Source organism: Protopterus annectens, chromosome 3.part1 (genome assembly GCF_019279795.1).
Source record: "Protopterus annectens isolate FY-2018-M chromosome 3.part1, PAN1.0, whole genome shotgun sequence".
NCBI classification, from domain to species: domain Eukaryota; kingdom Metazoa; phylum Chordata; order Ceratodontiformes; family Protopteridae; genus Protopterus; species Protopterus annectens.
In genome coordinates, this window is record NC_056732.1 from 1,465,926,957 (window position 1) to 1,465,944,328 (window position 17,372).

General features: G+C 40.0%; 1 protein-coding gene across 2 annotated transcripts in view; it reads right to left on the reverse strand.

Moving 5' to 3' along the window:
• RSU1 (Ras suppressor protein 1) overlaps positions 1-17,372 on the reverse strand; it is a 1,003,924-nt gene that overhangs the window by 696,887 nt on the left and 289,665 nt on the right. For both annotated transcript variants that reach the window (XM_044067536.1, XM_044067535.1), the window contains exon 4: positions 3,885-4,005. In XM_044067536.1, the coding sequence (XP_043923471.1) occupies positions 3,885-4,005 (121 nt within the window). The remainder of the gene's footprint in view (positions 1-3,884; positions 4,006-17,372) is intronic.

Genomic DNA, 17,372 nt, shown 5'->3' on the forward strand with positions numbered 1-17,372 from the left:
GACAGTCATGTTGTCTGTGATGACTTGCATGGTGCCTGGCAGAAGGATATGTTGAAAGCCCTGCATGCCCAAGGATAGGGCCTTTAGCTCTCTCAGGTTGATGTGGTCCTTCCTTTCCTCAATAGACCACTCCACATAAACTTTGTGCTGGCTGCTGGCATGGTGAAGCATGGCTCCCCAACCTAAATCTGATGCGTCTGTGTACAGATGCTGTTTGGGTGGGGGGACTGCAGTGGTACCCATGGATTCAGGGTAATGGTGGCAGTCCACCATGAGAGTTCCTTCTTTAGGCATGGAAGAAGGGGTAGTTTTGTTTCCAAGGGATGAGAATGCTGGCTCGAAGAGTTTCTCAAGATGCACTGAAACTCATTTCCATCCTGGCTAGAGGGATCATGAGAATCAAGGAAGCCATGTATCCTAGTATCCTGAGAAATTCCCTTGCTGTGATGGATGCTAGAAGTAGCAGGGAGTGGAAGAACTGAGAAAGAAACTATTTTCTGTGGGGGGACAACGACTGACATCAAGTCTGTCCTGATCCTACACCCCAGGAAGACAAGTTCTTGGGACGGAGTCATTTGAGACTTTAGGCCATTTAGTGTGAAGCCAAGACTCTGTAGGAACCTGCACACCATGTCCAAGTGTTGGGAGAGGATGAGTGAATCCTGGTGCAAAATAAGAAGGTTGTCTAAATAGGGATACATTTGTATGCCCTACAGTGTGCAACAGCTAGGGCTAGGCACTTTGTGAAGACTCTTGGTGCTATGGAGAGCCCAAAGGGTAAGGCAACAAATGAGAAGAACCCACAGAGAAACGTAAAAAATCTTCTGTAAGGGGGAAAGATGGGGATATGTAGGTAAGCATCCTTTAGATCCAGGGAGACCATGAAGGCTTGCTGAGGTATGAGGGGAATGAGGTGCTGTAAAGTTAGCATTTTGAAGGTAGGCAATTTGAGGAAGAGGTTGAGGTGGGATAAGTCGAGGAAGGGTCTCCAAGGATCATCTTTTCTTGGGACCATAAACATCCTTGAATAAAATCCCTTGGCTTACCGGTCCTCTGATACTGGTCCTATAGTACCCTGAAACAGAAGTTGGCTGAGGATAGGTGGGAGGAGTGGGAGCTGATTTTGAGGGGGGTGTGGTTTCCCCTGTAAGGGAGGGTAGCCCACCAGGTCGAAGTATCCCCTCTCGATGATGGAAAGCACCCACTTGTCTGAGGTAATTTCTTGCCAGGAGGGTAGGGATAGGGTAAGATGTAGGGATGGGGGGGTGGAGTCACAGTGGAGGAGTACTGCCTCTGTCTGGCTCCCTCCGAAAGGAAGATGGAGTGGAGGTGGTTGAAGACCTCGCAGCAGACTGTTTGCTGGTATGTCTGCGTCCCCTGGATTGAGTAGCAGAAGGGTGAGAGAAGACTGTCTCTTGACAAAGCTAGGTTTTTGACACTAATTTCTATGAAATCTGGGAACAGGTGAGACTAGTAGATATTTTACATTTTTTTAAGTCTTTACCTTTTTCCTGTAGAGACTTAAGTAGGTCTGCAGAGGCAACTCCAAATAGGGTTTTGTTGTCCAAAGGTGCATCTAGCAACTTAGCTTGAACATCCAAAGGTAAGGGCTGAAGTCTCAGCCATGAAAATCTTCTTAATACAGAGCCAGAAGAAGATGACTTAGAAGCTTCTACAGCATCATAGTTGCACTGGAGTGTCTGGTCACTTGATAAACTGTGGACAGAAGGGTACTTATTTCAGTCTTAACAGGAGATTCTGGAACCTCTGACAGAAGATTACAGGCCTTGGTAAGAGAATCTAAGGCGCACTTTGCCATATGTGTCTGATAAGTAATAGCCCTACTGGCCAAAGTGGAAGTATAAACTTTCTTCCCCAACCTGCCCATAAATTTACTGTCTTTATCTGTAGGGAAAAGGGAAGAAGAAGGAAGTTGCCTAGAAGACTTATCTGGTGACACTGCAATCCCAGCAGGATCTGCTGCAGGATGTTTTGAAAAGGTACTACTCCTGAGCGGATACTTTATAAAATCTGTCTGGCCTCTTAGAAGCAGGAGGCTGCAACTCTGGGCTTTGTGAGACAGCAGAGAAAGCATCCTGAAATGCAGGAAGAAAGGGGAGAACTGCAGATGGTGAGGGCTGCTCCATCTGCAAGAGCTCAAAATATCTTTTTTTTGGCTCAAGAGACATCGGATAGTTCCCATTTGAAATGTTGTCTGAGTAGGGAAATGGTATCCCCAAAGGAAAAATCTTCTCCAGGGAATCAGGAGTGAGAGATTATTCTTCTCCTGGGATAACAAAAGTCTTTGGGCGAATCCAACTGGGAGCAATAAATTAAGGAATCATCTGAAGAGGAAGACTCCTCCTCAGAGAGTTCCTGAGGGGCAACAGGTAGGCTTGCCTGTGGGATCTGGGTCTGAACAGCCTAAAAAGCCTTGAACAGAGTTTGGGTTAAGGTATTCCAGGGAGAAGCAAGGTCTTTTGAAGTGTGCTTCTGCTTCCTTTTTAAAGGGGAAGAGGGAGCAGAAGTGGGCCTAAGAGCCGATGTTAAAGTGGTTGCCAAGACTGTAGTACAAGCAGGGCCCTCTGAAACAATGAGACCTGGTTCCCCCTCACCATCAGGGTGTGATGGCTGAAAAACCTCAGAGGATGTACTATGGTATTTGCAGAGCCAGCTTCCGATTTGGTTCCCTGCTGCTGCGCAGTACCCTGCATCTGGAGCGATCCAGGGCTGATATCCGCCTTGAGGATTACACCAGACGATTGAGGCACAGCCAAAGCATCAGGCCTAACTTTCTTGGCCTTCTTCCTAGGGAGCTCGTCGGAAGGGCCTGCTCCACTTTTCATTTGGGACGCCAAACGTCAGAGGTGCTGGTTTTCTAAATAAAGTTTTAAAGCTGATAGACAGCTTCTTAGCGTTTTCGGAACAAAGGATTGACAGATCTTACAGACATTATAATCGTGAGCCTCCCTCAGACAAAATAAACACTGCTCGTGTGTGTCCTTATAAGGTATTTGCCTACCACAAGCACACTTTCCCTTAGTAGAAGACATGTACATCTGACAAAAAACAGATAAGCAATTCTCATAAGGGTATTTATCTCTGAGCAGACAGCCGGAGAACGACCATTGAAATTGGATGGATGATGTTAAGCGAACACCGTAATTCTGAACTGGCGGACGGACGTCTGATTCTCACTGCGGCAGAAATATTCTGAGTTGGGTACATGCAGATGTCACAGTTATAGCTGACGTCGGTTTATGGCCCCTGCATTCTACATTGCAGATAACCCTGACTGTAAGACTTTGGGATACTGGCCGGATGTCTGGTGCTGCAGGCAGCAACTCCATAAGGTTATGAATACTGCAACATGAGAACAGAAGGACATCTACTGTTTCTGCTGATTAAGTTACTCATCTAAAACACTGTGGTAGTTCTGAAGGCTTCATCTTTACAAGGATGTGTACAGGACAACGGAAGATCAGAGAAGAGAAAGACAAATTCTAGTGTCAGCACTAGAAGCCACACACTAGAATTGCTTAAGTTGCATATTCCTAAAAAAACACAGATGGGGAAATAGTCAACACTTCTAAAAGATATACAAAAACAAGTCAGCAACTGAAGATAACAATATGGATGAATGTAAAAGCCTTAATGAAGTCCAAGTACAGTCAAAAACATTACCATAACCCGATCATGGATAAGGCAATTCTGATAACTGCTGGAGGAAAATAATTAATGTGATGCCTATGTAGGACCTGCTGCCTTCAGTAGGTAGGAGACTGGGCAGAGCTGGTAGAACAAACATCCACTTCCACAGTCAAAATCAACATCTCATGAATACATACAGTATAACAGTGCATAGCCCATTCAGTCTCACATACCCCAGATTCAGGTGTTTCAGCTTCTGAAGGCTACTGATCTGCGTTGGGAGCTCTTCTATCTGATTATTGAAGAAGTTAAGTACCTCAAGATTCTTCAGGTCTGCAATGTTTGGAGGCACAGCTGAAAATAAATAAAATGTACAATAAGCACATATAGATTTGTCAATATAATGCTGCACACGACATAACAATTCATGCATTTAAATTCACATTCCAGAACTAATTATACAATACAGAACTCTGGGCAATACTTCTTCAGATTACTGCATATTACTCAAATGAATATCATAAAATATATGCAAATTTGACATTTGTTTACTGAAAAATTCCGACTGGGTATGAGCCCATTTTCAGTGGAAGCCCCGGGAGAAAAGCTCCACAGTACACATTAAAAAGAATTAAAAACTGAACAATGGCTACAAATATTAAGACAATAACAATGTAGTACAACATGTGAAATATAATACAAAAATAAGCAAAATATAAAGGCAAGCAATCAGGGCCGGTGCTAGCATTTTGGGGGCACCCAGCAAGTTTCAAGTTGGGGGCCCTACCTTGGAGAATATAAAGTGTTACCACATTGCCGTCACACTCCCTTCCCTGGCAAGCTCATCCAGCACCATTTAAAGATCACTATAGGGGTGGTCATTAAAGGCCTTTAAGTGTTTATTCCCACTTAATTCCCATGATCGCCTTCTTTTCCCTTTACCATAGTTAAAATCCTTACTTCTTCCTTACCCTTGTCCCAGGCTTCCTCTAAGTGTTGTTCTACTCCATCTATGTCACCAAGCTTATCGGTCATTATGCTCTAAAGCCATTGCTGGAATGCACACTGCTACATGAGTAGGGAAGTGCCAATGTGGTTCAATAAATTTATTGTTTCATTTCATCAACATCAATCCCCTTTTTTTCACATTTTTTACATGGGGGTCGGGGTGTCATGTTAGCTGTTGCCATTTCTCTCAATTCAATGTCACACTCCTGCTCTCTTCGACACTCATGCCAGACTGTCACAGATCTTCAATCACACAATCCATCCACCTCTTTGTTGGATGCCCTTGTTTCCTCTTAACTACTTCCTATCTGTCCCAAATCTATTTCACCACACTCTCTTCTGCTTTTCTGCACATGTGCCCGTACTACAGTAATCTGTTCTCTTTGATATTTTCTGGAATAGGAGCTACTTTGGCTTCTGATCTTATGTTTACATTTCTTAATCTGTCCCACAGTGTGCATCCTACCACGCTTCTTCTTAGGGTGCTAGAGCCCTGAATAATTCCTTGAACTGCTGTACTTTCTCTCCAGTCAACTTCCAGGTCTTCAGCCTGGTCTCTGTTGACCTTAGAGCCTTCTCTGACCACTGTTTGCAGCTGATTGTATCAACCAGTGGTTTATGTTGTGGGCTGACTGTTTCACTGGGGATGACTTTGCAATCACTGATTCTACCCCAGTGCTTTCTTGTTTATTTTTATTTTATTTTACATTTGTTGACCGGGCTAGTCTAACTGGATATATGTCCATTTTCAATAGAGGCCCGGGGAGAAAAGCTCCAAAGACATGTTTCAAAAGTATAAGTACAAACAATACACAACCATCAGGTATTATAATAATAAAAAACAGCAATCATCATAGTAAAAAAAAAAGTCATTGACAATGGTACAGTGCAGTTCTTATTAGGAGACGTCTACCTGAGTTGCATGTTGGCCACTCTTGAATATGATCTTGTGACTGTCCCTCTTTCTGAACCATGTGTTGGCTACTATCAAGGTATTTTACAGACAGAAGTCTGTTGCCCCACCCATGTGGACCCAGGACGTCCTCATATCCTGTTCTGTCTGTCCCTGTGCATTCAAGCCACCCATTCTCATCAATTCATGCTGGACTGCTTTATCTAGTAGGCCCTGAACCACCTGAGTTTGTCTTTCAAACTGAAATGCCTGATCAGAAATGCCCTTTGGCTTCAATAAGCAAGTTTGTTTCCAACTAATTTATAAAGCAGTAAATTGTGATTCTTCCTCAGCTATATTTTACTTTTATTAAAAGTAGAATGAATTTAATTTATAGCTGCTTATTTTAAATTACTCTGTAAAGTTAAACAGTAAGGCATCATTTTCTGTTAAAGCTGCATACTGTTTAGATAAAAGAATATTTTGAGTCATTTAAGTATGAAAAATCTTAAAGTCCTTCCACCTTCGCTCTCAAAGTGAATTTCTTGCCATCCATGTCTCTAACACATAACATGCTCATTAAGATCGGTGATATGATCATAATTCACTCTTATAAGTATAAAGAGTCAGTTACTAACCACGCTGTGAGCTTCCTAGTTGTTTCACATTGAGGGGCAGTGTTCCACAGTTTGGAGATGGGGGTTCAGTGAGGAATAAAGCCAATACACAATTCCATGCTTGAGTTACAGCTTTCTTGTTCAGCACAAAATGCATAGTATTACAAATTCTTTTCTTCTGTCATCTTCTTCTTTCGGATTTTTCCCAGTTAGGGGTCGCCACAGTGGATCACGTGTCTGCTCATAATTGGCAGTGGAGTTTTATGGTGTCTAGTTGCCAGCCCGGCACCCAACCTTCGACAGAAGGCACACACATGCACTCGCTCACACCTAGGGCCAATTTAGAGTGTCCAATCCAGCTACAGCATGTCTCCATAAGTTCTGTAAATTAATACTGTCAATATTTTAAAATTGTCTTTAACAGTGTGGCTTTACTCATGATTATTTTTTTACTTTGTCCCTGACTTTAGAGAGGAGAGATTGAGAACTATATGATAAATGTATATTAAAACACACAAGTAAGGAACTCCAACACACACACACACACATATATTATATATGTAGTGCTAAAATAATATGGGATCAGTTTTGCCTGCCTTTGTGGAGCAGATCCAAGACAGTTATTTTGCTAATTTATTCACTGGCATATCACAAACGTTTCTGTGCTAACAGTTTAGCTGCTTACATAAAAAAAGCAGTACAGCCATTCATCAAAATGTATTATCATTTTAGGGTTTATTTATAGTTTATTTATATTAAAATGTAGCACAGGAGTCCATCAAAATGTGTTACCATCTTAGGGCATATTTATTTACATCCATTGATAGGGATGTTTGGAAAATCGATGTTCGGTTGAGTACCAGAAAGACAGATGGTTGGGGACATCCACATAAGGAAAGATCTGAACATTAAAAAGTTGTCACCCTATCAGATGCACAAAAGCAGAGCACTTTTTACTGAAACATTACATTTAGTAGAAGATGCATCTTCACCGATCAATAAAAAAAGGCAACTTTCTTACTTGTTTGCTGCAGTCAATCAGGTCCCTTGCTTCATTGAAGCGGACCTAATTGAGCGCAGCTTACAGACAAGTTGGAAGAAAAAAAAAAAAAAAACGGAAAAAAGTTTGCGATCGCATGATGACATTATGTAGCTGCGCGGACATCTACAAAGTGTGGAGGACAGAGGACTGAATGATGGAGAAGGAGAAACCTGTGGCTGTTGCATGGGGGCCCTCTTACGAGGGCAAGTGATCGGGGGCTCCCCGCAGCCACTGGTTCCACGGGTGCCTAACACCGGCTATGCAAGCAATAAAGGTGACCATATATTATATACAAGACAGAAGAGAGTTCCTAATATGCATGTTTCATAATGATGCATGAAAAATATATAACAGAATAAATAATAGGTCATAAGAGCTATATACTTTTTCTGGCAGGAGAACTAGATAGTAAATTTCAGTCAAATGTTCGGATAGATAAAGGTTAGTGTAATAAATTAAAGAAAGGACATTAGAATGTTAAGGAATTAAAGAGAGGTGAGGCTAGAAAGTAGGTAAAGCAGGAAGGGAAGTAGGATATATCAAGAGAAAGTCTATTAAGAGTGTTTGTAATGTATAAGGGACAGTTCCTTATCCACTTATTTCATCTTCTTATACATAAACGTTTGCAATCATCAAGGGACAACTTCAATCATCAGATTTTGTCTGAAAACAAAATGTTTCCTTCCCTTTAATCCAACCCAATGAATACCACATACAAAAGAAAAAAATTAAGTAGAACTCTTACTGATTTCTGCTGGAAGGGTTTCCATGCACATCAATCTAACTTTCTGAACTTCAGAAATCCACATTATTATTGTTTTTTTTTTTTTTTTGCATTTCTGTCCCTCTCTGAAAAGACTGTGCTGTGTGTGAGTGGGGGTGGGGGTGGGGGTGTGCACCACAGGGTTTGGCCTTCACTTAATATCTCAAGTGCAGCACATCAAATCTACATGTGCGTGTTTTGGTGAACAGGCAGGCTGGTCTTGCTGTTCCTCCATCACTTGAAAATGAAATACTTGTAGGCTTTGTATTTGGGAAGAATTATGAACGCAATGTTAAAAAAACATAGGTGGAAGAAAAACGTACTGTTCCAAATTAACTCAACATGCACTGTTGATCAGCAACATACAGTCTGTAAGTGATCACAGGATGTACTGGTATAGTTGGCCTGAGACAAAAGGAGTCAAGAAAAAGTAGTCCTATTTTATCATTTGTCTTCTGTTACTCTACTGTTACTCTTCCCCACAATCATTTATTCTTTCTCAAGTTACCTGCTTTTTATAGTTTGCTGAATCAGGCAAGCTGGAGCATTTACATTTGCATTCAGTGGGCACAGGCAAGAAAATCGCTCCTGAACAGGATGCTAGTCTTTTACTGGATGCACACATACATGCACAACTATGAGCAGCATGAAAGCTTGCCTATGTACCTACAACATGATTTTTGGTTATGGGGAATACATGCACAACTATGAGCAGCATGAAAGCTTTCCTATGTACCTACAACATGATTTTTGGTTATGGGGAAGAAATCAAAGCATCCAATGAAATAGACATGTACCTCACTAGACGCATGCAACATCCTAGGCCTTAACCACATGTCCTACATGGACAGACTCAAAAAACTCCAGTTATTTTCTGTCTCATATCATCTACTAAGAGGCGATCTCTGCTTGACTTACAAAGCTATGTCTGACTCAGCTCTGTTAGAAATGCTACATCTAAAGAAATCCCAATACCTCCGCACCACACGCTCTACAGACCTCAACCTCATTACCACAATCAACAGACCATACCGGAGGGACAGGTTCATAACCCAAAGCCTGCCCATGTTCTGGAATAGACTTCCCATACATGTCAAGCAGAGCACCTCACTAACCCTCTTCAAGTGAAATCTTGATGAGTGGATGGGAAATAGAAAGTTCACTCCGGGAATCATTCCAGTGACTTTACTTGATAGAGGCACTAGGAACTAACGTCGGGAGGCATGATGCCAGGGCACTTCTATGGGCTAGGCTTGCAAAGGCTACATACAGAGCCATTTGCCTAGTACACACCTATGAAACTATGGACTCAAGGAAGATATATAGGCATGGCACAGAAGGCACCCCAACCAAGCACCGTCAGACAGCAATGCTAACTGCTGTGGTGCTGAACCACCCACCTTTTCACACATGCAGAATAAAATCCTCTTAAGGAAGACCCAGTTCCTCCCTCTCTACCTAACCCACTAACAGCCAGTCTTCATCCCTGAACAAAAACGACATATTTTTAAAAAGTCATCTTAAAGCCAGCAGATTGCTTATCTAGATATCCTTGATCATAATATGCCCTTTTAAAAATCAAGTGTCATATTTTTTCAAGAAAAAAATTTCAAGAGATCATAAAATAAGTGCCACATTTTGTCAAAAAATATTTTATCACTGTCAACACTTACACTGCTACTGCCAATAAAAGTCTACACAAGTACAACTCTTAGAGCAACTGTGATAAATAAACAGATAGATGAACAAGCAGCAGTAATAATAACTCAGTTACATATAAAATGTAAACTATCAAGATGTTACAAAATGACTGAGCTATAAGGAAGCAATTAAATACAGTTACACCATAGCCTTCTGTCAATACTGGTACCTTCCCTTTAAATAAATTAGCATTAGTGGTCAGCTCAGTTCAATACCATCTTTACCTGGCATCCAACTCTTCACCCCAGCTGTCCAGTTAACATCAGACTGCATCCTGACTATTTGGGATCTGTCTTAAATGATGAACTGTTTAACCAAATAGCTTTTTTTGATTTGTCCCTCAGGCAGAGAAACTGGATCAATATAGACAAAAAAGTTACATCGGATTAGCTGCAGATCAATGCCTGCTTATTATCTCAAAATATAATGAACAACCTTGACTGCATGACATGAATGCTGCTCTGCAGATAAGTTTTTCTGTTGGAAGCAGTCATAGTTCATGCAATTCTGTGGATTATACAGCTTTTTTATTCTTCTCCAATTTTGTTAGTCAAAGGAAATTAAAAAAATCCATTCTGTAAGTGAAAGAAGTGATGTCACTTACATTCGTAAGTACAGCCGTGTCTTCGGTAATGGATACATTCCATGAGTACTACAGCTTTAGCAGCCAACAGCAAAATGTGGAAACAGACTAATTTTCCTTAAAGTACCAGCCAATCACAGGAAGTATATACACATACACATGTTGCCATGTAAGTACGACATGTGTGACTAAAGACAGCTTGAAGGATCAACAAATGCACAACATTGCTTTTGGAATGTAGTAGAAACTAGACTACTGGAGAAATATTCACATAGGTAAAGACAGGATGTGCAAACAAAGCACGCCAGCCAAGAACTGAACTGGAAACCAAAGTGTTGTGAAGCAGCAACATTAACTGCTATGTCACTGTGCCACTCAGTGAAAGGAGATAACTGCTATATATTCAACATCACACACCTTTCCTGACAGAGATATCCAAATCTAAAATGTTACATTGTGACATATGTACCTCACTGCATTAGGACCCATACATCTGACAGCCCACTCATGACAGCTTTATTCCATACTCCCAAAATAAGGAACAACTGAAACCGAAGAAAGAAATTCTTTAGATCTGTACGTTAGATCACATGCATGAGGTGTCCACAAAGCATTCGCTGCCTCCATTCAAATGGTCACACTTTCCTTCTGACATTAAAAAATCAGCATACTGTAGAAACCACTATAAACATATGCAGTTTACACTTGTCAAAAACTTGTAGCAAAAATTGCCAACCTACTACTATATGGAGACAATGAATCTAGACTGAAACAAAAACTGTCTACTACCACAGACAACAAAGTATAAATAAAATAACTCAACTGCACAGTTGCAGTAGCATTAATTTCCCATGAATACTAACTCTAACATGGTTAAAAGTCTACCCCAAAACATAAGGAAATTCTACCAGCAGGATATAATGTAATATCGACTCAACATATCAGTAAGAGAGATGGATGTGTAGCTTTTTTTTTTTTTTTTTTTAACACTCAACCTGTAGTAACAATCCCAAAGCTTGATGTATCACAATTCTCCTAGCAAGCACCAGTATGAATCTCCCCTTCCCCAAAAAAAACATAGCTGCTATTACATTCCATTAAACTCAACCCCAAATAACATCAAAACACTGGAAAATGTATCATGTTGGCTAGCCACAGAGGAAACATGGCACTTGGCTAAGCGTATTTACAGTAACTAAGATACGGAGGAGTTCAAAGGCTTGTTCTGTCTTACAAGTCTAGATGTGATTTGGCTTTTTAGGAATATGGACTGGTCCCCTCCAGCAACATAGCCATTTTCAGTGGTGGGTCGGAAGGAAACAGCACTAAGGGGATGCTATCACTACAGTGATACCACGTTTCTGTATTTATGCAGATATCTACATTTTTGAGGGCCAGGAAAACCTGCAAGGTATGCAACATCTTATTTAGACTTCTACCACTGAGCAGTGCTACCTTTATATAGTCTTGATTTTGTTTGACTGTACTAATAGTTTAAGGAGGCAGAGCTTGACTAAACCTAGCACTATGGGGAGGAAAAAAAGTTTGCAAAATAAGAAAACCATAGCGAGAGAGAGGTGCGGGCTATCCCTAGCAAAGTAGGTCGGGTTATCAATCATCCCAGGCCAGGATGTACATATAATGGGCTCCCCCCTTAGAGTGGTAAAAATAACTAAGTCATCAGTTAAAGTCAAATTTCTTTTGTTAGCCTTAAGGTATCACTCCCGGAAATGGTAAGATGCTGTTCAAGAGAAGTTTCATCCAAACCTCTGATGTATAAACCTGACTGCTCCATCATGTCACATGATCCACAGGATGAGCCTCAAGTTGCTCATTTCCACATGCACAATAACCAAGTCATATGTACACCTTTAGTGAAGGGACGAGGACTCTGGTGACAATTTCAGTAAGCATGAGGCAGTTGTTACATTTCCTCAAGGTGCCTAAAGCTATCAGGCTGGTGTTGGAACTGTGACCTGATCATCTGTGGTGAGTGGTGAATAAGGAGGTCACTATTGGAGAGCTTGTGTTTTTATATTAATTATTAATTTGGAGTGAGGGGTAGGTACACTGTAAAGTGCCTCGGCAAGTCCACTTACCTGACAACTACAGAGTTAATGGTGAGGTCAGGCTCAGTGTTACAGATTTATAGACCGACTCAGTTTACACAAAAATAAAGCTGCAACACAATGAGTAGTAACAATAACAAAATTTTGATTATAATGAAGGCAGTCTTGATAAGTGATTTAAAAGCAGGATAACAGTGACAGCAGTACAGTTTTGCAGATAAAATATAGCAACAGGCTCAGTTGCTACAACAGCAGAGAAATTCAATTACAATGTCATCAACTGGTGATACGAAAATCAATAAAGGCAATAGTACAACTTAATACTGACAGCAACAACTATTAATTTGGCTTGGATGCCACAATAGCAGAAAGTAAATGAATGTCCCAATTAACAGTTTACATCAACAATTAGCAACTTGTCACAACAGCAGACAGATAAGTGCAATGGGGAAGTGTGCAGTATGCCTATGGCAACAGCAAAACTCCATGCTAAACATGTAGGGTTACTACATGCAAGTGTACTAAGCAGCGGTTGTCCCTAACACTGTGGAGCCTTGTGTGGCTGCAATGATACTGAACTCTTGCAACAGTGTGCAACTGTGCTCGGTCAAATAGTGTTCACACTGCAAGAAACTCAGTTTAACAAACATTGACAGTGACAGATGTAGCATACATTTTACATTTTTATAAACCAAGGAGTACAGTTGAATATATCAAAAGTAGCTCTCAGCCATACACAACTATGCTCAACATACCACAGGTGTAGTGGGGATCAGGTTTTGAGGTAACGTCAAAGTAGATGTCTTCATGCATGCTGATATGGTCCCAGGCAAAGACAGCATCGACATCAGCAAACACACAATTTAAATAAACAAACCAGAGCCCACTGGTCAATTAAAAAACACACACTTACCTTGCAGTTAAAGGTAAGTTTTGCTCAGAACGGCAGCAGCAGACCTTCTTTCACCAGAAGAATACCTGTTAAACCAGCTCTAAATGCAAAGATCTGCCAAAATACAAATCACAGTAGACCAACTTGTAATCGTCTCCAACACACACTAATTGAAGTGAAAAAAAATCCTCTTCAAAAAATCCTAACAAATTATAGAAATGTATAAACACACACCTGGGAAAAACCCAACTAAACTCAATCCCGAGGAAACCAGTTACAATGTTAACCAATTCCAATAAATGAGAGTTCAAATTGCAACATTTCTGTAAAAGACTATCATAATTCCCCACTATCATGGGGCGACATTAAAGTTACAACCTTCATGCACTCACTACAGGCAATATCAAAAGATTACTTAAAAATAAAACCTACCACTTTAGCACCTTCTAATCTGCTACATGAATACCAACAGTATGAGGCAGAAGGAATAGCTTACCCTGCAGCAAATCTCAAATAGATCTAGTCAGGAAAACTACATCTCAAAACTTTGGAAAGAATCATATACAACCCGAAAGATAAACAAGTACAGGAATCTGTCTAGTTCCAACCTCATCACCATGAGTGATGAGGGAAAAATAAAAAAACAGAGAAATTACTGGTCTTAAAACTTCATTGAGGAGTTCCTCAGTAAAAAAAAAAAATCAGAAATATTTACTTCTAATATATTAAATAGGTTACTGAGGATTCACTTGTGTATGACAAATAGACTTGTTGCTTTGGAACACTTGGTTTCATGATTTTTTGGAAATTATTGTGACTGAGCTCATCAACAAAGTTTTAAGACCACTAGCTTCTCCGTTTTTTTTTTTTTAGTCATACATAATCCCACACCACAAAAGTGGCAACTCAGCAGAACTATACAACTATAGATTAACTGACTTGCTACCGCCAGTATCAAAAATACTTGAAAAATGTAAACATAAACATATACCAACTAGGACATCTAGAAAGGGACAATCTACCTGCTCCAACACAACAGGGTTTTCATCCAAGATACTAAGGTTGTTCTACTTACATTCCTAAATATAACAGATAAACATATGCATGATGGATAACTCTGTCTTTCCAGACTTAAAAGCATGTAACACTAGCGGCAGACTTAATTCTTAAAAGGTTAGATAATCCAGACTTACATAAAATTACTGTAACATAGATCATCTCTAGTTATACTAGCAACAGTAGTACACATTTCAAATGCTGACAAGACTTCTACTCATCCTACAAATCAATCCCTTTACGACCCACACTAGAATTGTATCCCAAGCAGACTTCAGAGATTTTTTTCTTCAGGTAGATAGCAAATGCTGGAGTAGTGATTAGAAATCAAAAGACGGATGGGAAAACAGTTTTTTGGAATGTAATGTGTGGGCAGATTTTAAAAATTGGCTACGGAGTTTTATTTTTTTGTCAGAACTATTGGGGAAGCAAATGATCATAAGAAAGGAAAATATTCTTTTGAGCTAGGATATAGGATCTGAACTGCTCAGGCACGGCAAGGCCTTAAGGTTTAATTCCATTGGCTGCAAAAGAGCAATTACAAGTAGACATCAAAATGTAAACCAACTTTAAGTAAAGTATTGAACATTGTAAAGTGATAAAATAACTTCATGTTGGTATCTTCAGAAAAAAGAAGGGGTACACTACATAGAAAAAAATGGAATGGGCAAGGATTTCTTAAGTACCTCAGTGTAAGTGTATTTCAACTGTAATATGCTGCCTTTTGTGACTTAATGCTACGATAACTAGAGATCAATACATGCAGAAAAATATCTAGGATGAGGAGTTGAAGGCAGGAACTTGTTTGTTTGTGTCTTTCGGCTTTTTCCCGGTTAGGGGTCGCCACAGCGGAACTCCGGTCCGCTAATGATTGGTAGTGAATTTTTACGTACCGGGTTACCAGCCCTGACGCACAACCTTCAACAAAGGCACGCCCCATTCACTTATGCCTCCACACAGAAGACGTTCTAGTTGAGAATCGAACGGGACGTCTTGCTATGAGGAGACAACGCTACCGCAGCACCCCCACCGCAGTCTAGTTGAAGGCAGGAACTAAGCAATCTAAATAATGTTGGAGTGAATGACTGCTAATTTCATGCATTATACAAGTTTATGGAACAATATGGTTTATATTCTTTTTTTTTTATAAATGTGTGTGCACCTATGACTTTGTTTAAAGTGTGATAACGTAATAGATGTGCTAAAAATATCCATAAGAGGACCCAAAACTGTAAAAATGAAATGTCTGTATTATTAAAACAAATGAAAGTAACTAACCCTTGAAATTGTGTACAACCTAAATAAAGTACCAAATTATACCACATACAAATGTTATACCACATACAAATGCCAAATTACAAAGTTTAAAACAACAAGTATGCACCTTTTGAATTTTATTTCATTGACAAGGGTAGACCCCAGAAAGTTTTCTCGGAGTTGAACCCTCCTGCCATGACATCACAAAAGACTGAACCCAAAGTCCCATTCTTTTGCTGCGCACAAATTACGTGCCTCCCGTAATCATTTAAACACAGAATATGTGCCCCTGGAACGTGACTTATGATATCCACTTCTATCACCCTAACACTACTTCATCAAGATTCATCAGTACCTCTGTCACGCCTACAAGCATCTTCCATCACCGTTTGCCCTTTGATATCCCTTACTTTGAGCACTAATCCCATGGTCCATTACTTTTACTGCATGAGGCACACAAACAGCACCATCTTAGTTTCCTTATACCTTTTCGGAATACATCACTGAACCCTTAGACCCTTCCAAACCACTGTACATCTGAAAATGTGTACACGTATAGTACATACAGTAAAGTCCTTTGTAATAAACAAATTCACCAAATATTCTACTTAAAACAAGGAGAAATTGTGGTGCTCTGTATGGAATGATAACCTTTGGGTGCATCGTTCTGGACACAGATGTGCAGAGATCTGACTTTTTGTCACATCAATGTGAATAATGGCATATTCCTCTTTGTAATAATTAAACAATACCCTCATATGCCTACAGTACAAATTCAGTCTCTTCACAGACTCCTAGCCCTAAAGCAAAAAGAAATCAGCCAAATTATGTTTCCTCCATATAGGCATGTTATCTGCTTTGCCACGTATGTCACCAGGAGTCTTTCACAACAAATATCCTTTCCTGAACACAAGGTAGGGCTGCTGTGACAAAGCAGCATAAAAGCAGACATCATCTGCTAAAACAACAAAAAAATATATCTTCAATTAAGTTGAGCAATTTAGTATTTCTGATCAGATTCTTCCCTTTTCATTAAATGAGCAAACTCACAATACACAAGACTCTTTTCGGGGCGGGGGGTTACATGACAGCACTTTCTGCTTAAGTGACTTGCTCATAGAGGAACAATAGGCAAATGGAGAATGAAAGAATCAAACCACAGACTACACGATAAAGCTCGTTCACAGCCTTAATCCTCTATGCTAAACTAAAAGGTATAAGCAAGCATCACTGAGCCATGTACTTACACAATATTATTACATCAGTACTCCACAGTTCAACTGAGGCTGCCTTTTTAACAGAAAATACAAATAAAAAATGTAGCTTTCAACTCTTACTGGAAGAATTAGGAAAAACGTCAAAGATAATGTGGCGGAGATGCAAAGGTCCAAAATCAGTGACAGATTTTAAATATTGCTCTTATAAACTTATTTGCTAGAATAACAAGTTTTAGATTAGCATGCATTTTCTGAAGGATATGAAGTCAAACTCAAAAATGTCTGCTACTATTTAATGACTACAATACTCAACGATTAATCAGAAAAACACATTTCACAGGGCGCAGTCTAAAAATAGGAGGCAAAATCAGGCACCCTTCAGACATATGGAGATAAGCAAAAATCCCTGAAACTGTCAAGACCAAGCAGTTTTAAAAGATTACATTTCAGGTCATATGCTGCCATGATCAGGGTAACAACTTGTAATGAACCTGGAATACAAAAACAGACTCTGTCTAGTTCTTACAGAGGCTTAACCCAGACTCTATGAACATTTTTAAATGACCAACAGAAAACAGATGCCCCCCCCCCCACCAAAAAAAAAAAAAAATTAGAGTGTCCATA